Here is a 21843-nt window from a genome sequence, read left to right as displayed (position 1 = left end):
CCATGATTTCAAATTTTCAATCAACTTTCACTTGACAAAGATCAAATATTTCATAATATAACAGTACGATTTCCAGCAGCGAGTGGTCGTGCTCTTCTCTCCTGTCATTGTAATTTACATTAATGGCACATGAGAAAACCTTATTGAGCATCGTTGTGATAGAGTTAAGGTCTTACAATATACACCACACAGATTTACTACTGTTTTATAATATAGCTGATTAGTGTTGGGCATTGTTTGTTTCAAGTTTTAAAATCCTCCACACACCGAAAACTTGTCTCTCAAAAATACAATCTTGCTCATCATTGATTTTTAAACCTCCTGATTTCAATCAATATTTCAGTTATTGATATGGAGGATTTTGCTGTAACAGTATTAGAATAAATGCAATTTGTTGCCACATCTTTGTCTGTCAGTGTGTGTGTGACTCAGGTATTGAGGTGTGTTTGGGACGGCTGGGAGATCTCATCCTAACTTCACCTCCGTCCACAACAACAGCCGTGGAGCTGAATTGTGTTTGGGTTGAGGGGGGGGTATCTGTATCAACGTCTCTCTGATGGGAGTGATTAGTGGTAAAGGGCACTGAATGGGTTAAAAAGACCTCATCCACAGGCCATGACTGACAGTTCAGACTCACTTCCTTTTTAACCCTTTTTCCTCGTGCCCCCTCCATCCCCCTCTTTGTCTCCCACTCACTCCTCATCTCCTCCTCTTCCTCCGTCTCCTCCCAAATCAAACCTCCACCTGTCAATCTCTTCCCTCTTTCCTCCCTCCATCTCTGGCTTTCCTAGCCCATGGCGGGCTTTGGGTGAACTCCGACTTCTTCATTTCTCTCCTGTGGCGCGGTGGGGAGTGCGCATGCGAGCCCCCCTTTAGAGGAACCTCAGTGTCCGTGTGCTGGGGGAAGTCGGGGGCCCTTCACGAACCATCAGGCCCCCTGTCACACGGAGGCGGCCGAATGGGGACTGACAGGCCACTCCATAGAGCCTAACCATCTGTACCAAATGTGACAGCAGGGGAAAGAGGATGTCTGGTAAATCAGGAGGAACGACAGGAGCGCACTGTGACACGGAGGAGCGGGTAGAGGAGGAGGAGGAGAAGGATCCTCTTCTTCTGAAAGCGTAGGCACATGGGAGATGTTGTCAGATTTTTCCCAGGGAGTAAGAGGCTGTTTTTCTCTCCAACTGCAGAGACACTTGGGAAACAGACGTGTCAGTTTCCTCTGTTAAGTGTAAATGTGTTAAGTGTTGACCAACTTCAGCGCTGACACTTCCTTCATCCTCTTTGTCCTTTCTGGTTTTACAAGAGATTGGGAGTTTTAAAAATGACACATTTTTAGATCCAGCTGTTTTTCAATTTGGTTTTAAATGTCAAGATATCCAAAATGCACAGATTAAAAATCAAAAAGTGTAAAATATGTTTGTATAATTTCTAGATTTCTAGTCGTTTGCCTGCTTGATGATTCAAAGGTTATCCCTGATATTTTGTTTATAATTTATAATATGATATCTAGTAACTACAGTGGAGCACTGGAAAAAACATATATAAAATATAAGGGACATTTCACATAAAACATAATTTCAGATCCATTGGTAATATTAAGTTTTTTAAATAGAAAATAAGTAGAGTAATATGTGATGTTTCCCCTGACTCAAATTGCATTACATTACTTATAATATATCCACATAGCTATTGAGTGATCACTGTATCTTAAAAATTTAACATGGGACCAGGTTAGGGTCTGTAGTGTCTGTTGTGTGATCAGAACACAATGTAATGCACAATGGAGAGTCAATAACCTCCTTGGTCGAGGTAATGATATAAAACAAAAAAAACTAAATTTAATCTTCAAACTTCAGATGGATCCAGTTAATTAATAATAAATTAAGTTGATTATTAATCATATAAATTATATCAGCTTATCTGCAGTGAGTTTGCGTTGCACTTCCATAAATCTAGGGGGACACACAAGGTATCAGATCCTTAAAAATAATTTCAAAATGCCACAGATATTCAAATATTAAATCCTACACCTCCCATAATGCAATTCAGGTATTATCCTCTCAATGAAAATGTTTAAAAAAAGGTCCTATCACGCAATGCTTAAGAAAGTAAAGAATAAATTCCTGGATCCACCCCCCTGACACTTTCACATTCTTCCACTAAGTTCCATGGAAATCTGTTCGGTAGTGTGTGCGCAATCCTGCTGACTAACACGCACAAATCAACCAGCAAACAAACAAACAAATGGGGACAAGCGAACACATATCAGCGGGCACACGTCTGTTAGTTCACAGGGAAAAGTAACACATTTGAAGCGGTGGAGTCGCGCCGTGTGAACGCACAACTCTCCTGGCGAGTTGAGGGAGTTGCGGGTCCTTATGGAGCGGCATCTGGGGAGGCTGACAGGAGCACTCTATTACCACTCAGAGGAAGGAACCTGAGGGCGGAAACAACACTGCTACCAGGGAGATCCAGCTGTGCACATGCCTCCAAACATACACACACACACCCATTGACACACGGACAAACCCATGCACATTAAGAGAAATCTTCAACACACACACACATATGCATTAACCACTGAAGAAGTTGTGCTGTATGTAGCAGAGAGTTGTACATATAGGAAGATAGATGACTCAATGGTGACCTCTAGCCCAGGCCCTCTCCACCGCCTGAGTTTTAGGCCTGAGGTGGATTCGCTAACAGCTCCTCTCTTAGCCGGCGCTGCTGGGCACATTAACTAAACTCATATCGCTCTCAGCCACTATCAATTATTCAACACAACCCCCCCCCCCCCCCCCCCCCCTCGATTTCAAAGGAACACGGCTCCAGCAGCAGCCTCTCCAGCACACAGCCCCAGTGACGGCACAAGCCCACGGCCTCTGGTGCCTTCCTTTGGTTCTTCTTCAGCACCCAGTATGTTTTTCAGATTATCCCAATACTCCTAATAGTCTTTAACATGCTAATGAGCGTCTTACGTCATTGTTGCAGGAATATACTTTCCATACACTGCAGGTGCTCCGTTTAATTGAGGATTTTTTTTGGCTTTCCCTTCAAGGCACTCGAAGAGTCCCGCAGCAAACTGGAGCTGCAGTATTTACGCTCAAGGACACTTCAGCGGGACAGGTGACGCTCGGAGCCGTGGACGTCTCTCAAATTTGAACGATTAAATTTGTCCTTAATTTGTTAAGGCCTTAGTGTGGCCTAACCTGTGTGTGCATGTGGGACAACACAACTAAAATTGCAAAAAATCAGGGATAATAATGGCTGCGAGAGCTGAAGAGAATTAGAGAAGGCTTATTGAGAAAGTTGAGAAACTTTTAACTTTGTGCAAATATCTTCGAGTTACTTCCAGGCGACAACGAATCGCAGCTTTGTGTTATGGTGGGATTACGTTTAAATAGCCAAATCACATATGTCATGTCTATGCAATTTATTTCATTTAATGGTTTATAGTCACGGGTCCTTTAAGAGCTTTGTGGTTAGGGTTAAAGTAATCTACGAGCCCGTCGGCCATCTTCTGATGACAAATGAGCCTCTGGTGCCAACAGATTCTGCATATTCTGAAAAGTGAAGAGCAGAAAATGCTGGTTATATTACTTCTAGAGGCAACACAACTCCTCCCACTCCACTCCACTCCACTCCAGAAAGGAACTTTTTCCAGAAATTGAAGAAAAAGTTGATCTTCCCTTTGCTCCTCAATTCTTTATGAAACATCCTCAGTGGGTTAAAGCGGCATATAAAAGAAGAGAAACAACCTTGTCGATACAACTCAACCTCAGCCAGAACTACACTGTCTCACAGGAGGTCAGATATTGACGGCTACTTAGTATCGGAATGAACACAGTGAGTCCCTGCTAGTTGGCTGGCATCCTCATGACTACACAAACTCACTGAAGAAATAGCCCCACACATGTGGTGCCCCACATATGAGCTGTGGAGCTGCAGCAAGACTCCTGCTCACTGACGCATCAGATTCACAACTGGCTTCTCATCGTTCGTGTTTCCCAAAATGACCAAGAATTTTTTTTGTGTTTATTGTCTTTAAAGCTCTGTCAGACCTTTTCTCTTCATCCAAAAGTCTAATCAGCCAAGTGCCTCCTTTGCAGAGGGGAACTGCCCCCGTAGTATATGTCAGGGACCAGTGCTGGGAGCACACAGTGAGACATTTCCAGGCTTCACACTTAAATGAACCCACTCACACAATTATAGAGATGAGGGCTGGACAGACACTGGCTGTTTTCCAAGGTGGAAATGCAGCCTTCAAAGTGAGCTGCCTTGATATCTGAAAAGGGCAGACGTCAACGTTCGGTCGTGACCGGACGTATGTCTCTCCGGGGTTTTCTCTGGAGATATCTACGCCCTTTCTCCGCGTCCAAACATCCGATGCGGCCGCGTCTCTGAGGCAGAATCAGTAGGTGAGAGGGGCTTGTTGCTGTCTGTCTGTCCGTCGGAGGCATTCGCTCGGAATGGGATGCAGCTGATGCCTCACATGCACTGCTTATCACTCACATATCCTGCCAGTGTGACGAGAGGTGGAGTTCACACCCGCGCCTGGGCCGTGGGATCGCTGACAGGAAGCAGCTGGTGCCTCGGTCGCCCAGTTTTTTCCCCCCCCGCTCATCCTCTCTGTCTGCAACCCCCCCCCCCCCCGTCTTTCCCCACCTGCCCCCCAGACACACCCACAGGAGGTGGGCTCGCTCTCACCATGCAGGGCACCTGTGGGTGTCACCTGACGGGGGGGAAACGCAAGTGGAGATGAGAGGAAGCAGCCGATTCTGTCAGAGCACATCAGGCCTGCTGTCCATCACGACGCTGACCTCCGGGGCGTGTGCGTGCGTGTGCATGTGCAAGTCTATCAACAACTGACCCAGTGTGTGTGTGTAAGTATGTGCATATTAAGTCACTGACCCACAGGGAGCGTCTGTGAGTGTGTGCATATGTTTGCTCATCAATGCAGGGTGTGTGAGACCATGTGTGTGCATTAGCGCCTTGATCCCAGTGAGTGAGTGAGTGTGTCCGTAAACACATAGACCTCGAGGGTGTGAGTGTGTGTGTGTGTGTGTGTGTGTGTGTGTGTCGCAGTGCAGTGATCTGTATAAGATAGCTGCAGTAGCTGGTAGGTCATTGACAACCCTCCTAAAAACCAAAGAAGCGTCCCACCTCGCTTCATCGTCTTCACGTTGAGTTCAGACAAATTCCCAAAGTGCAAAGTATCGGTGACGTGTCACACGGGTCCGGAGTGGGATGCACAGGGAACATCCATATGTGTCAGGACCTCAGGACCAGCACGTTTGCTGGGATCTGGGCTTTGATTCCCTCAGCAACAGGGCTCAGAGCAGTACCACACACTCTAGGGACGAGGGAACAGAGGATGGTGTCAGTCAGTTTCCCCAGCTGCAGCAAGGCCCCCCAAGCCCCCAGCCCCAAGCCCCCACCCCCCATGTACACCCCAAAGCCGGTGGGGACCCTCACCCCCCCCCCCCCCCCCCCCCCCCCCTCCTCACCATCTCTGGGTTTGACTGAGGATGGGTGTATGTGGCAGCAGGAAGAGAGAGAGGGAGAGAGAGAGAGAGGCTGCTAACTCCTGGAGGACGGCTGTTCAGCTCTGGCTGGCCATGCGGGAGAAATCGAGGGAGACAGGGACCAAAGCCCGTCAGCTCCATCCCTCAGGGTGCCTCGGCCTCCCAACTACAAGTCCATGTTTTAGCAAACCATATGTTCGTCCTCACCCCCCCACACCCCTCGCCCTCACTCCCCCACCCAGTTAGCAAATAAACAAGTCGGGAAGCTGTAGCTAGAGGGAAGTCGTTTCCCTCTCGCTGGCTGTTGTTCTCACTGCTGCTTGCAGACTCTCGTCCTCTCTCCTTCCATGATGTGGAGCTGTGATACACAGAGGGAGGCCGATGGAGAACGGGTGATATCTTTCTACGTTCGTGACGAGACTTTGTAGCAAGATTTGGAAAAGTGTGGAGATGGAATGGTGCCTGAGTCTAGAGTTTGTGTCCAATCACATTCCTGCACGTGTGCTTCTTTTATGGACCGAATCTCTGATCTTCCCTTCATTTTAATCTCATGTGTTTCAGTTGCGTAACTTAACCTTAATCAAATATCATCCGGGATCAATGAATGATTTCTCATTCTGATCTGTGATAATTATTATGGTAACTATGACTTAAACTATGCTGTAGACACACTCAAAGTTTTTGTCGAAATCAAGTTCTCAAAATAACAGTGGCTTTGGACATTAAATAATTATTGTCATGAAGGTAGTCCAGGTTTTTTCAGAGGCGTCCAAACCTGAGAGTCTTGGCAAGAAGATTAGTATTTTTTAAACCAACCACAGTGACACTGTAACGCCACCCACTAAACATTAATGTTCGTTATAGAACCTAGATTACCACCTCCTCCGTGTTAGTGGATGGGACAGTCAAGGTTCACAAATACATTTTATAATGATTCTTTCATTTTGTCAATTGCTCATATTTCTGAGTGTGGTTTCAATTAGTTATTTGATGCTATATAAATGGGTCGAAACCTCATTATTTGACAGCTGAGACTGACTCGCGATTGTTTTTAGAGCATTCATTGGCCGGACCAGGGTTTTGTGGCTCCACAATTTAATCACTGCTACACTGATTCTTGTTTCAAATGACTTCAAAACCCGTATATGGGATATGTAAGCTTAGGTTTTGTATAATAGGAGGAAGTGGAGATGTGTCATCCATCTTTATATGAAGTCAATGTTGCTGTCCGGGAAAACTGGTGGGCCGGCCAAGCTTCAGTGCAACATTTCCATCCAGCAACACGGTTTGAATGGATGAAAATTCAAGTAAAACTAATTATATTGTAACTTATTTAGATTTTTTGGGAGAAATAATATTGATCTGTGAAAGGAACCATTACTTTCTCTCTTACATGAAACCTCAACCGTCCAGTCTGTATTTTCAAACCAAAATGAACCAAGTTGTCTGGTTCTGTTTTCCAGGGGGTGAATGAAAGACAGGCCCAGCCAGATGGGCAGTGCATGTACAAGGTCCGTGGAGTCAGTCAGTCAGTCAGTCCTCCCTTTGGGCAGAGAAATTGTCCAGAGATGGACAGCTGTGCCCAGGGCAGGGCATATAGGAAGTGAAATAACACACAGTATTTATGGCTCCCTCAGGGTCTTGCGACTCACTGACCTGGTGATCCTGCAACAGACAGGCAGACAGTTGCCCGTCCAAAGTCTTTCACAAGGTCAGCCACCATCCATCACAGTTTTAGTGTTACAGGAAGAGTCGGCAGGCAAAGCATTGTTTTATCAGAATAAAACACACTCAAACACCTTTCTAATTTCTAGTGCAGAAAATGGAACACAAAGCATTATAGAACATAATGTGGATTAGGGGTTAGGGCTAGGGTAAGGTTTAGGATTCCTCAAGTTCCTGTCAATGCACACAACCTTAACCTTAAGGGGTAATTTGTGCAAGATGCTTTGACTTCACTTAGGGTTAACCCCTAACCCTTGGGAACAGTCATGTCATCCATCTTCATGGCTACAATATCTGTGGACTATGGGCTGCATCCTTTGGAGGCTCCATTTCAAGACCAAATGCATCACAGCGGCACGACCGGACTGTCCCATTCTGAAGACCCTCAAAATGCTTCCTTCCATCCCTGAAAAACCAAAGCTCCAACAGGTGGATACTTCCCGGCCCAACCTATCACAAGATTTATTGCGCTTCAGTTCCGAACAATTTTTCAAAGAGGAAACGACACTGGCAAGCGACATGACACTTGTTAAAAAAGGCATCAGCAATAAGGGCAGGGTGAGCTGGTGATGCCAATCCATGAAGGCCTTTGTATACCAGACCATCTGATTTGGGTTCGGCCTTCTGTGGTCTTCATGGACCAGGTAAACCGCATCCTCCGAAAGATGCAGCCCCTGAACTGACATACAGCTTATGATCAGGACACGCCATGTTAGGCAGCATTTCATTCAAATGTAGTTACCAGTGCTTCAAAGGGCAATAAACCATTCAACAGTATAATCCAAGGTACTACAACAGAAAAGAAGGAAAAGGAAGAAGAGCTCCGTCTCTAAAAACAGCATAGGGACAAATAAAGCAAACTAAAATATTGTGTTATATATATGAGAAGTTCACATGTTGTTCCACAGCCGACTGCTGCATGTAGACCTGCACGTGATCCATGAGTCCCCCCGATCTCATAATAACAGTAGTGTTGCAATTCAAGTGTGGGTGTGGATTAGAACAAGCCCGGCTGATCATTTGGAATTTGGACATACTGATCACATCTTTAAAGATTTTGTCCTCATTGATTTTGTCAGTAGCACACACACACACACACACACATACACACACACACACACACACACACATGAACACGCATAGTGACATGACAGCCTGCCTCACTGACTGGTCCATTGAGTCATCAATGACCTTCCGTGGGATTGGAGTTGCCAGGCCAATTGACCAAATCACTGATCTTTAAAAGCAGCTCTGCGGGCAGGAGGGAGGGTGAGTACAGAACTAAACACACACACACACACACACACACACACACAAACACTGATGTAGACGCTGCCACACACACTCCATCCACCTCACTCTCTAATCAAGGAGCAGGCAGGCAGGACTCTGGGTCGCCACAGCGACACTAACGAGAGGCGACAGCTCCTCAGCGCTCGGGGCAACGACCAGCTCGGCTGTCGAGACCGCGGAGATAGTCCGCCAGGCACGCACTGAGGCAAGGTTTGCTGTTTTGGGAGGAGGAGGAGAGATGGAGGAGAGATGGAGGAGGGGACGGGGAGGACAGGGAGCGAGCTGGTGGTGTGGATGCGTTGGGAGTTAATGAGGAAGCACGAATCTGTGAAATGATCCTCACTGACTTTTTCTTTAGATCCACTCACTCACCGTCTTAAAGTGCACATGTAAACATATACAGTTAACTTAGTATTAGAAGGAAAATACACACGATTTCACACGAACACAAGCAGAAACACACACACACACACACACACACAAACTCACGCAAGCAAACATGAACTGACGCTTACCCTCACCCAAGCCATCCAGGGCCCCAAGGCCTGCTCCTCTCCTCGTCCCCCTCCCTCCCTCCCTTCACCTCCACCCACCAACCCTCAACCACCCACCACCTCCTCCACCTCCTCTGGAAGACAGTTTAACTTCTGTCATCTGGGTGAAGCAAGTGAGTCAGTCTTGCGGTGGCGAGAGGATGTGACAGGACGGTAATGGACAGGACAAAGAGGGGATTTATGAAGTATTAGTAAACCTTAATAATTCACTACACGGAAGACCCCGGGAGTCCCCCCCCCACCCCACCCCTGCGACCGACCCCCTCTCACCCCAGCACTGACGTCCTCTGCATCTCCGGATCTCTCTCTTTCTCTCTTTTCTCTCCTTATCTCTCTTTCTTTCTCTCCCTTTTTCACTGTAGCCTGCTAACAGTCAAAGAGAAGAAGAAATGCGGGATGATCTTAACTGACTGACAAAATCCTGCAGGATGTCTTTTTCTTTGTGTCATTGACCCCACACTTAACAGCAAACCACAGAACGTCTCAAATTCAGCAAAAGTGATATTTAATTTTTTTTATTTCTGTAGTCATGTTGTTCTGATATGTATGGAATTTATAATGTTTCTCAATGAGAACAGATGCTGTATGAGTTATGGCACTACAATCTCACCTCGGTATTTACTGTATATCTATAGGCTCAAAATTATTTCAGATGATCGTTGCGTCAGTTATGCCAGGATTTATATGGTTTGCAAGCACTTGGTTTCTGATGTGTCCTGAGAACACCGAGCTTTGAGATCAATTAAAGGCTCAAAGTTTCAGAGTTTTAGTGCAAAAGGGAAAATAAGTATTGTTTAAGCTGGCGGACTAGATTTATTGTGATTTTTTCAGTGTTGAAAAAATCAAATATTTCCAAATATATATATATATATGGGATTTTTTCTGGAATTGTTCAAAAGTTTTCTAGATAGTGTCCTGACTATTCTTAATATTTGTGTGCACATCCCTGTCAGGGGGCTCCCCTCATCTTCAGGGAACATCAGTGATAGTAAAAAGCTTCATGGCAATCATGTGATATTCACAGACCTTTTTTAGACTGGACCGAGGACTGAAGGATGGAAAAATGACAGTTAAGCATTGACATCACTGTAGCCAATAGGCTAGTAGTGCTAAGAAAGTACAAAATGTTTATATGAGTTTGATAAATATCAGTAGATTTAAAAAATGAGGTCATGAGCAAGTGTTCACCTCAGTGTCGTGATTCGTCCTCTCACCTGTCCGGAAAGCAAACAAAAGAACAATGGGCTCAGATTTGATTCCTCCTCCTTCCTCAGCACCACCGGCCACCAATTAACCATGATCAGAGTTTAGCAGGTCACAATCGGTCAGACAGGTGGCCTAAAGGGAGACACACACACACACACACACAAACAAACACATACACTTACACACACACACACACATATCTCTGCACACACATCTCCATCCCAGCTGCTCCACAGTGGGTCCATCACCAAACAAACAGCGTGGAGTTAATTCCCTCGCTCAGCAGCCATCTCTGAGACGACGGCTGTGAGTGGCAGGCGCAGTCATTAGATCCTTGGATACCCCCACTGGCTGCTCTTTTTACCCTCTTATGTGTATGTGTGTGTGTGTGTGTGTGTTTGTGTGTGTGTGTGTTACAGAAGCGCAGTGATGGGTGTCAGCGCTGAGGCCTGGTCCAGTCTGCTGTGGCCTGGTGTGACAGCACCGCTGCCTGACCACCCACCCCTGACCCCCTCTCTCTTGCCCGGATCGCCCCGAGAGACATGGAGGGTGATGGGGACTGGCACCGCAGGGGCCACCCTGGCTGGTGCCTTTGCTGGTGGTCTCCGTGGCCTATTAGTGTCTCGCTATGGGCCTGTCAGACTGACAAAACAGGGGCCTGTCAAATTAAGTAGGGGCAGAATATCGGAGATATGTATTCAAACGCACCGAGGGGAGATGGTGGCGTTGAGGAGTGAGGAGAACCAGGAAGAGGAAACCACCGGTGCTAATGTCGACGCTAAGTGAGAGTGACAGGTTGAGAGCTGATCGGAGACTGAGGGATGGAGAGAGAAAGAGCGAGAGAGAGAGAGAGAGAGAGAGAGAGAGAGAGAGAAAGAGTAACAGTGGATGATAATGGTGGTGTGGTTGTCCTGAGAAGACTTGTTAAGGGCCAGGCCAGACACAGGCAGACAGCCACCATTCCCAGGGATCTGAACGCAGGTAAACCGCTGAAGTTTGGCCCAAACAGCTCGGAGTTACTGCACTCGCACTTAATGAGATCAGACTGATGAGGTGTGTGTCTCTGTGCATGGAACATCCCAAACCACAGGAGTATTTTACTGGAACAATAACTATTTCCTCTGTTGGCCAACACAAGTACCCAAGGCTCTTCTGACTTTTTTGCCTAAGACATGCACGTTCAAAAAAACAAGCATTTATTCAGGCACCGAAGGCGTCTTGCACAATCTTTTCATATCATTGCAATCGTGACTTAAACTTTTCGTGGCTTTGCAGTTCGTGTGAGTTCACCTCTGGAGACACGTTGGCTCCCCGCGCTTCAGGCCAACCCATTACGTGATGTACCTGCGCTGAGTCTCCACGATACTGTCAGCGGTTTAAAAGTGGCTCCTCGTGGAGCTTGACTGAGAGCTGCGCCCGGCGTGGGACGCCTCCTTTCCTGGGCCTCCATCTTGAAAGAAGATGCTAAACCACGGGAGCAGGTGAAAGATCAGCGGCGGGATCAAGTGTCATGGCAGGTTGTGTGACAAAGCCCTGTGCGAGCGTACATGGGTGCGCTTTACAGAGGTGGGGGGCCGTGTCAGTGCCTGTGTGTTTCGGGGAGAGCTGCGACTCTCCCTCTTATGTCTCGGCGCGCTGCTGAGACAGAGAGCCTGATGCACAGTGGCAGCTCCCCCCTCGCAGCCACGGGCCTGCCCTGAGCCACTGCAGATGATAGTTTTAATTGCTTTCAATCTTTCAGGCTAGTCCCCGCCCAGTGGCGCAGAGTGCTTGTGTGTGTGTTCGTGCATGTGTGAGATGGTGTTTGGCTGCCTGTGCGTGCACGTGTGGTGTGTTCACGTCGAGCAGCTATTGTCTGTGGGTGCTGCACACATGTGCGGTGTGTGTTTGATGGATGTGTGCACGTCCATTCTGGGAGGGAAATGAAAAGAGAATTGAGGCCTCGCAGTGATACATCTGACGCACGCTGCTGTGGAGGAAAAACAAATGTTTATCAGGCTGCCTCGGCTGTCGAGGCCCAGCAAGCAGACGCGCAAGAAGGAAGAGACAGGTGAAAGAACGGAATGGGTGATTAAAGAGCCCCCCCCCCTCCCCCCTCTTTCCATACAGGTTACGTGTGTTTATAAATAATAAAGTTCAGGGTTTTCACGCAAAGACCTCAAAACACGCACTCACGTCCTTAAAAGCATTTTAAACGCGGTGAACTACAAAACCAAGCGATCAATAATTCAGAGCGAATGTCGAGATGGCATAACAGATCACAGAAAACAGCCTGCAATTAAAACGTCATCTATTCCATATGTGTGAATTAAATCACTTCTCCACCGCGACTAACACCTACAGTCAAACAGGGCGGATGTGGGGCAGCGACATTTTCGTGTCAGATCATTCCAGAGCAGGTTGGCTCAAACGTGGCAGCCATGGTAGAGCGGAGAAGAAGAAATTTCCAATTTAGTTTGGTCATCGTTTGGTGTGTTTCAGCCGCTGGGACACAACTCGGTCGCGCAAGATAAAGCAAAACCCTGAATCGGACAATTTAAACCCACAAACGTTCACAAAGGCGAGTGTGTGCTGCTGTGTGGTCGAGATGTTGAGCACAAATGAAGGGAACGACCTGTGAGGCTGAGAAAAGATGGAGGACTGCATTTAAATGCTCTGTCTTTCCACATTCACTTTCATTTTTCACGTCATTTATTGTTATAAACTACATGTTTCTTCAATGTGAAATACGCTTTTGGGGATGAGAGACATTTCTTTAACAAAAGACATCAAGAACTTGAAAAATAAGTAAATTCTGGATTTATAACACTTTTCTAGTCTTGATAACCATATCCACAGTGTATCTATGCACAGCGCTTTTCTCAATCACACACTGGATAAGGAGCAATTTTAGGGTTCAGCATCTTGCCCAAGGACTCTCTGGTGACCTTGTGGTTAGAGGCTGACCCACTCCACCCCCTGAGCCACAGCCTGTAGCCCCCTCCCAAAAAAGAGGGATAATTGTTGGCTATCCTTTAAACAACGAGGTGTATTGTATCATCACAAAGTGGAATGGCACACATTAGAGTGCACATGCATCCACCAAGGCCCAACATTTCCCTGACTTTCAATAAAGCTGCAAAAACGTACACACACTCTTAAAAGTCGGTCGCCTTAATGTAACTTTGTTTTTCATCAAGATCTACGAATTACTCCCTGTCTATTTCGTTAAGTGAGAAAGAGTGAGAAAAACGTATTTTTTCAGATTAACGGCAAAACGTTATGTGTTCTTTCTGTTTGGTAGTTTTTGCGTAATCCTGCTGATAAACAAACAAAAAAAACACTATTCATTTAGTTCACTTTCAAATTGAACAGACTATAACTCAAAATCTCTCGGCTGAGCTAAACTCCACTGTGTCGGAGCTGCTTCAGAATATTGAACCCCTTGAAACCACAGCACATCCTCCACTGACCTACTGATGGAAACATGCAATCCATTACACCGGGGCACATGTACGACAACCCCCTTTACTCCCCGCTATTCCTTTCATATCTACCCACACACGCACACACACACACACACACACTCTCTTGCTTATACACGCACACATCTGGCCGGGGGGTAAATTAACTAACATTCCCACAGAGGCTAATCTCCGTCCATTTAGGGGGCTGTAATATTTAATCAGGAGGCCCTGGACCATCTCCCAGTGCCACACGCTGTGGCACGGCTCATATGTTCACAGGAGAGGCCAGCCCAGAGGCGACGGAAGGGAATTCGCCGCTAAAAGCCACAATGCATTCAACCACAGAGGCTCTCACTGCGGTTTACGCTCTGGTGCGGCGCTCCTTTGGGGTGGGGGAGACGCTCAGCACTGGGGCGCTGGATGTGGGAGCTCTGGCTGCTCTGTGGTACTTCTGTGAAAAATGCTGCTCACAGAAAGCATGCTGTTACAGTGGAGGTCCTTTCTTTTCATTTCAGTGTCAATCATTGTCAGTTATTTTAATCATCGGTTAATTGTCACACATTTATTACTTTTTGATTAATCCCTTTAGTGTTTAGTGTTTAGTTTAGCACTTAAAAAAGCCCACACCTACACCAAGGCCCAATAGTTTACATATTCCATCAAGCTGCACAAAATTGCAGACACTTATCAATCAGTCCCTACCTGATTTTTGTCCCATAAAGAACCATGAATTGTTCAGTAAAGATGTGAAGAAATGTGACACAATTTTAAAGAAAGTTTATAAGAAAATTCCTGGATCCCCCCCCTACTGATCTGGATCCGCTCCAGAATGTATTCGGTTCTTTCTTAGATCATGTCCCACCCCTCCAAATAGTTCATAGATAACGTATGAGCAGTTTTTGCATTATCCTGGAAACTCTCAAATGCTGAGAAAGACATAACCTCCTTGGCAGAGGATAAATATATAAATCAAAGAAAAAGAAGCTGATCTTCACTTTCAGATTTAACCAGTGAAAATGTCTCTATCTGGCTTAATTCGTTATTTAAGAAGCTCATGATGAATTAAACAAATATGTTTGGGTCCTTTGGTGATTTTTGCATTGTACCTCATCAAAGTTTTGAGAACCCACACGACACGGATCCCATTGTGTAAGTAAACCTCCGAAATATCCGAGCCTACACTTCCCACAAATATTGCGATACCTTTAAGAAGGTGTAAGGAGGCTTTTGAAAATTAAACAATTTTCCATGCAAGATGCGTTGAGACTTGACAAAGCTCCTGCACAACCACAGAAAACTTTTCAGACCTGTTTTAATAGACAGTAAAATCTTACCTGTGGTACATTGACTTCACTTGCTAAATCTGTATAGTGCCTCTGTAACACACACACACACACACACACTCACATACACTCACACACAGTGTTTTCAGTGTTACTCTTCCTGACACAGGAGCTGCAGAACAGTGTGATCAGACAGAGACAGTGCAGTGTTTGTCGTCCGGCCTGGAGGGTTCAAACTGCTCTCACTGTCCCACACACTAAAGGTCAGGTCTCGCACCATCAGTGTGAAATGCCCGCACTGAAAAGGTTATAGTCCATCTGTTTTTAACAGTTCAGGACTGCAGACCCTTGTGTGTGTGTGTGTGTGTGTGTGCACATGTATGTTCAGTGTGTGAGTGCTTGAGCTGACCTGCAGCAAAAGAATCTGCGCCTGCTGTGATTTATATGTTTTTTAAAACATAACATTTGCGTCCCTGAGAGTTGAGTGAGAGTCGGCCATTGTAGCGCCTGCTCCCTGATTCAGACTGACTCTAATGGGATGGCCTGGTGAATTTTTCATGCAGCCCAGAGGGGCAGGACGAGTGACCATACTGGAAGATTACAGCCTCAGAGAGAGAGAGAGAGAGAGAGAGGGAGAGAGAGAGAGAGGGGGAGAGAGAGAGAGGGAGAGGGAGAAAGAGAGAAAGAAGTAGGGTGACAGAGAAACCTGACATCCAGGTCATAGCTTAACAGGCTGCTATTTAACATTTAAGAAGAAAAGTTGAATTAAACCAGACTTGATTAACTGTTAAGTGCAACTTTTACTTTTTACAAAAGACAAGGAGAAATATTGGAAACTAAACTGTTGGGGAAATATGTGCCTGGCTTAGTGGGAAACCTTACAGGGTGAAGGAATGCTCTGTATTTTGTATAGCGCTGCAGTCTTGATGCCCACTCAAAAATGTATTTTGCCACTTAAGCAATTCATATAATGCTGTCAAAGTCGTTAGGGGCTCAGTATTATAACACAAATATGCTGTGAATTTTGATAATCTTCCTCCGACTTAAGTCTATGACCCAAAGTTCAAGACAGTTTAATTTATTTCTAAGTGAAAAAGAATAAAAAAAATAGACCTAAAATATGTTTCCCGTGACAGGGAACTTGTAGAGGTTCCTGGGATTTTCTAGAAATCACAACTCAAAACATAACTTCAAATGAGTCACTTATCCGATTTTAACATTTGGTTTTATTTTAAGTCGCTGTTGTGTTCACATTGACTGTTGGGTATCTCTGCCCAAACATATGTGTTACATATGTTCCATTAATACGTGTTTGTGTCCCCTAATCTGACTTTAACTTGGTTTTACTTTAATTATTCATTTGATGACTAATGACATTTTGTACGACATCCTTCTGTGTGTAGAAAGGTGAAGTGAAATCAAAAATAGGTCTTCAATCTTCCCTTGGCTAAGCATGTCTTAGCTGTCAATTAACTGATTGCCAGACATTTTAAATTTCAAAGGTGTTCTGTATTGTTCTTTATTCATCTGTGATCTTGCATTAAATCTGATTAACAAGAGCATAACTTCACCCAGATGATCCTTTGTGAGCTTCATCAACAAAAGCAGACTGAATAATGCTCAAGAACTAATTTTAATGGGCTGAAATTTCTGCAAGAAAGCTCTAAAAAAATTACCCATCTGTTCAATGCACACATGCCACAGCTCAGTCAGATAGCTCGTAGCACTGTCTCGCGTATGCAAATATGTTTTGCCTGGAAATCTATTTGGAGTTGCTCGAAGGAATCCAGAACGGCCCTCCTTCTGTCTCCCCTCGCCCGCCTCACGCGGGCCTCCCTCTTGCCGTCTATCTCCTCTCGTGTGGAAAACGTTTTCACCAGCTCCACACGCACGGACATGCTGCAGTCAGTGGCACCGCCTTACCTCAGACAGCCTAAACCACCATGGGCCAATATGCAGATCCACACAGGCCCCCCACACACTGGCGGCCCTTGCCGCGAGCAAGACAAGGAGCCCTGCAAGTGTTTGCTCGGTCGGATAAAACATGCAATACTGGGACACAGAGGGAATAATTATCCACTCTGTTAAGAGGCTACTGATTGTGTCCTTCTGTTGAGGGCTTATGATCTTCTCTGGAGCAGAAACAGAGGAGGGTGGGGCCCCAGAGTCTGCAAAAGAGAGTAAATAATCAGGGATTACAACTGTTTATGAAACAATAATATATATGGATCCACTATTTATTTCCTAAGGGATGTTAGTCTCTATTAATGTTTAAGAAAAGCATAACTTTTTTCATTGTCTTTGAATTAGAAACTCTAAACGGACTTTCTTTGTAGAATTGTTTGCAAGGATATTAGAACCCCTTTTGGGCAGAGATGCAAAAAGAAGAAAATAACAGGCCGTGTGTGTGTGTGTGTGTGTGTGTGTGTACCAGAGGGCTAAGAAGCCAGGCCTGGGCAGATGGTCCACAAAGGTGTTACCACACAGTGAGTGGGCACTGCGATTGATGCATTGCAACATTCAAGAAGGTGGAACATTTGGCTGCTGACCCGCAGTCAGAACTCATTGGCCCTGCCTTCTCCTTATTTAGCTGCTGCGAGAGAGCCGACGGGTGATTTGGTCAGAATAAACACACACACTCACAATCAAACACACACACACACACACACACACACACTTTGAAAACACAGCACTTTCCCACCCTCAAGGGAGCCTGCCTGGGCTGCATGCTGCTGGAAACTTCCTCCCTCGTCTCAGCAAGGAGGTCATCGTGGTGGTGCGGGCAGGGAGGATGAGTGCACGGAGCCATGGAGACGAACAGAGACGGCACACTGGAACTTAGGGTTACTGTGTTACACTTGGATGGAGAAGATCCGACCTTGGGCTCCTTCTGAGGGGCCTTTGTTAAAGAAGCAATATGACTGGATTCCTGCAAGTAACATGTAGCACATCCACTTTATTATGTTGCTTTATTTCATGGTCACCTACTGTAGAGAGATACAGAGACAAAATACACTCAGAAAATACTGAAACACAAGAAAGGATGAAAGGAAGAAAGATGGAAAGAAAGAAAGAAAGGAAGGAAAATAGAATGACCGAAAGAAAGTAAGGAAGAACGAGTGGACTGAAGGACGGAAGGACGAAAGAAAGAATGAAAGAAAGCAGGAAGGGGAAGGAAGGAAGGAAGGAATGAAAACCGAAAGTCCGAAAAAAATAAGAGGGAAGAAAGGACGAAAGGAAGACAGAAAGAACGAGAGAAGGCAAGGAAGGAAGGAATGAAGGAAGGAAGGAAGGAAGGAAGGAAGGAAAGAGTGGAAGCAGGGTGCAGGAAGAAATGAAGGAAGGAAGGAGCGAAATCAGAAAGACCGAAAGAAATAAGAGGGAAGGAAGTAAGACAGCAATAAATAAATAAATTAGGGGTTAGGTTTGTGTACACGTTCCAAAATCACGTGACAAAAATCCATGTAAATGACGTTGTACACAAACAGCTGGATAAGTCAAAGTGAATTCATGCTCTCTCAGTACAAATGTGATTGATGGAGGAGTGGAAGCTTCTGTTCTTTAATGAATCAACAATTAAATTAGAATAATAAAATGAATCTAATTACTCCCCTGTGTGAAGTGTGCATACAAATGATAACTTCTTTAATGTGTGTCAGAAAAAAAAGAAGATTTTGTGAAAAAGGAAGCCGCCAGAGTTCAAAGACAAAATGTTCTCTTTAATTACAAACATTATTAGTTATGCACATGGCAAGATTTTATTTCAGACCCGACAGCGTTTTTACATCAGTTAAAACATGGAAAATTCATGAGCGGGCGCCATAACCAAGGGCAACTGTATGGCAATGGATTTCAAACATGATAATTGCTGTTTGTCTCTCGGTGCAGTTAAATCATTAAGTCTGCAGCAGAAATAACGCATCCTGCAGTTCACTGCTTTTATTGTCTCATTCATATTATCGTGTCATAAATATCACCGAGCAAAGGACCTGCAAAAACAAATATTTCATGCATGATGGAAGGTTTTTCGAAATATGCTTGTTTCTGCTAAAATATACCAAATTTTAACCCAAGTTAATAATTTAAATGTGTCGTCTCAAGTCAGAAGTGATTTTCTGCTAGATGCACAACAGCATCAGTGGTAAAACAAGGTGAAATCTTAGTTATTAGACGTTTGCAAATGTTTAAATTGACATTATCCAAAAATTCTTGACACTCTGCAAACATGCATTCCATTTATTATAACTGTCACAGTTAAACATGCTTTAATCATCAGCTATTTGTGGCCACATGACATCAGTGGGTGCACGTGCATGATGAAGCTCTGTCTGACACAAGTTTCTGTTTGACCTGAACTGGCGCAGACTGCCACCCTATGGATACATCAGGCACATCAACATGTACTCATTGGTTTTTCTTTCAATCGAAGGCTGAAGCTCTGAATTACAAAGAGGACCAATAGAATCGATCATAATCTGAGTTCCCACCCTGCTAAATGTTTGAATGTTGCATTAAGGTGTTAAATAGATTTTGTTATATTTATGATATAATGTGCCAAACACCACCGCTTTCTGCTGTTTTTAGGAACAGTTGAAGGATTCGAAACGTCAAACGACACAGAATCTAAGAAAGACGACCCCAGATATCAGCATCAGTCCAGAACTCGTCTGCAAAGCCTCGTCCCGCTCTGTGAGCATCTCCACCCCGAGTCAGTCGTCGTCCACCACCATCACGTTCCCGTTCAGCTCGTACTCGATGGTGGCCCAGTCGAAGACGTTACCCTTGGGCACCTTGTGGCCGTAGTGCCAGGCCTGGATCATGCTCCTGGACAGCACGAAGTCCCACATGTTCAGGTCGGTCACCTCCCCTACAAAGCTCTGCACGGCCTCCAGACCCCCCAGGTGCTTGTCTGGGTCCTGCCCCAGGAGGACGGTGCCCTGTGGCCGGATGGTGTGTCCGGGCTTGTACACCTGGTAGGTGCTCCGCTTGCCCTCCACCCAGAAGGCTGTGAGGCCCGTACGCGACTCCCAGGTGAGGCAGAGGCTGGTGCGGAAGGTGGTGAGCGGCGGCAGGTGGAACAGGACGCCGTCGCCGCTCATGTAGAAGGAGATGCGGCCGTCCCGCTCGCGCCACACGTTGAGCTCGTCGTAGTCGGCCGTGCGGTAGGCGAACAGGATGACCTGCCGCTCGTCAGGCAGCTCGGTGGCCACACGCATGCAGAGGGTGAGGGCCCTCAGGCCCATCTCCTTCTGAGGGATCAGGGCCACGAAGCTGAAGTCTGTCTCATAGGGGAACACCAGGACCTTCTCACTCAGACCCGCTGTAGGAAAAGACAAGAAGGGAAGGATAAGAGGCCAAATGTTGAGCAGTGTGAGAAAGAAGAAGGGAAGGGAGGAAGGAAGAAAAGAATGAAAGCTGGGATGAAGGAAGGAAGGAAGGACACAATGAAAGAAAGAAGGAAATAATGAAAGCAGGAAGGAAGAAAGGGAGGAAGGAAAACATTTGAGAAAGAAGGAAAGGACAGAATGAAAGCAGGAAGGAAGGGAGGAAGGAAAATTGAAAGAAAAAAGAAAGACAAATCAAAATAAAGAATGAAAGAAGGCAGGGAGGGGTTGGAGGAAGAAGGAAGGACAAAATAAAAGAAGGGAGGAAGGGAAATTTAAAGAAAAAAGAAATACAGAACAAAATAAAGACTGAAAGAGAGCGGGAAGGAAGGAAGGAAGGAAGGAAGGAAGGAAGGATGGATGGATGGAAGGAAGGAAGAAAGGAAGGAAGGAAAGAAAACAGTCAGAAAAATAGGAAACTGAAGACCTTTAGTTCTTGAATCCTTACCTTGTGTGCCTGAGGAGAGACCGATAGACAATCCAAAGACACAGAGAGAAACCACAGCAAACTTCTGAAACACACACAACATCCACAATCACGCATTATCCAAAAACCACCCCAGGTCACAACCTTTCAGTCTCATCAAAGAACACATGAAGTCCAAAGTTACAAGAGTAAAAACAAATTTTCTTACCATGGCTGTGTTGTTTTGTTGTCGCTCAACGTTGCTAACTGAGTCCCACCCCGTGCACAGTCCTCTTCCCTCCTAGCACAGGGCAATGACGTCAGCTGTGCGATGGCCGCTCTGACAATAGGCCCGGTGTGTGAAGCCGGCGTGACACTGTCCTGTGCGTGTGACTGATGCAGACACATTGCACCTACAGTACTTGTGTGTGTACATGTCACATGACAGAACAGTGCAGAGATGTTTCTCTCTGATATCAAGCTTTAAGCAACACTTCACCAAAAGCCTCAACCCTGGTTACTATGGTTACCTGGAGACGCTTTTCATTCAAATTACTTTCTACTGAAGGATCCCACCCGGACAGACACAGTCCATATTGTGTGTCTGGACATTGTGTACTTGCTTGTCGACCGTTTGAGTTATATTATCAGTTATAGAGTTGAGTTGTACTCACTCTCACTAAACCTCAAAAGGCTTTCACCTTGTATCGGTCTCAATATTTATTTGCTTTCAGTTATTTTTTTGCCTGTTTTGTGTTTGGTATTTTCATATTATCCATTTTTTTAATCACATAAAATAGTCCATAAAAAGCAGGACAATAACACATAAAAAGTGAACTATCTTACAGGAGGTAAAGCTGGTCATCCACTAACCTGAGGGCTGGTAGGTCCATTCCTAGCTCCTCCAGTCCACATACAGTGGTGTCCATGGGTAAAACACTGGGGTTCAGTGTTTGAATGATAAGCTGCAAATAAGTGCAATGAATTGGTGTTTGACTAGAGGGGTTAAGACGAAAAA

At 45.5% G+C, this 21843-nt stretch overlaps 1 protein-coding gene across 1 annotated transcript; it reads right to left on the bottom strand.

The window, feature by feature from the left end:
- Positions 1 to 18733: 18733 nt before the first annotated feature.
- Positions 18734 to 21148, bottom strand: crp1 (C-reactive protein 1). The gene is made up of 3 exons (XM_062414218.1): positions 21055 to 21148; positions 20868 to 20931; positions 18734 to 20355 (listed from the first exon to the last, which is right to left on the bottom strand). The coding sequence occupies exons 1-3, from the start codon at positions 21055 to 21057 to the stop codon at positions 19745 to 19747; spliced, it is 678 nt and encodes a 225-aa protein (XP_062270202.1). The 5' UTR covers positions 21058 to 21148; the 3' UTR covers positions 18734 to 19744.
- Between the last annotated feature and the right edge of the window lie 695 nt (positions 21149 to 21843).

Source organism: Platichthys flesus, chromosome 20, assembly GCF_949316205.1.
Source record: "Platichthys flesus chromosome 20, fPlaFle2.1, whole genome shotgun sequence".
In the NCBI taxonomy this organism is placed as follows: Eukaryota; Metazoa; Chordata; class Actinopteri; order Pleuronectiformes; family Pleuronectidae; genus Platichthys; species Platichthys flesus.
The sequence above is the reverse complement of the archived record's forward strand: the minus strand, read 5'-3'. Positions and strand labels throughout refer to the sequence as shown.

Excerpts from the sequence above, each read along its gene's own strand:
- crp1 (XM_062414218.1), bottom strand. Across the intron at positions 20,356-20,867 it reads TCTCTCCTCAGGCACACAAG|CGGGTCTGAGTGAGAAGGTC; the intron begins GTAAGGATTCAA and ends CTTTTCCTACAG.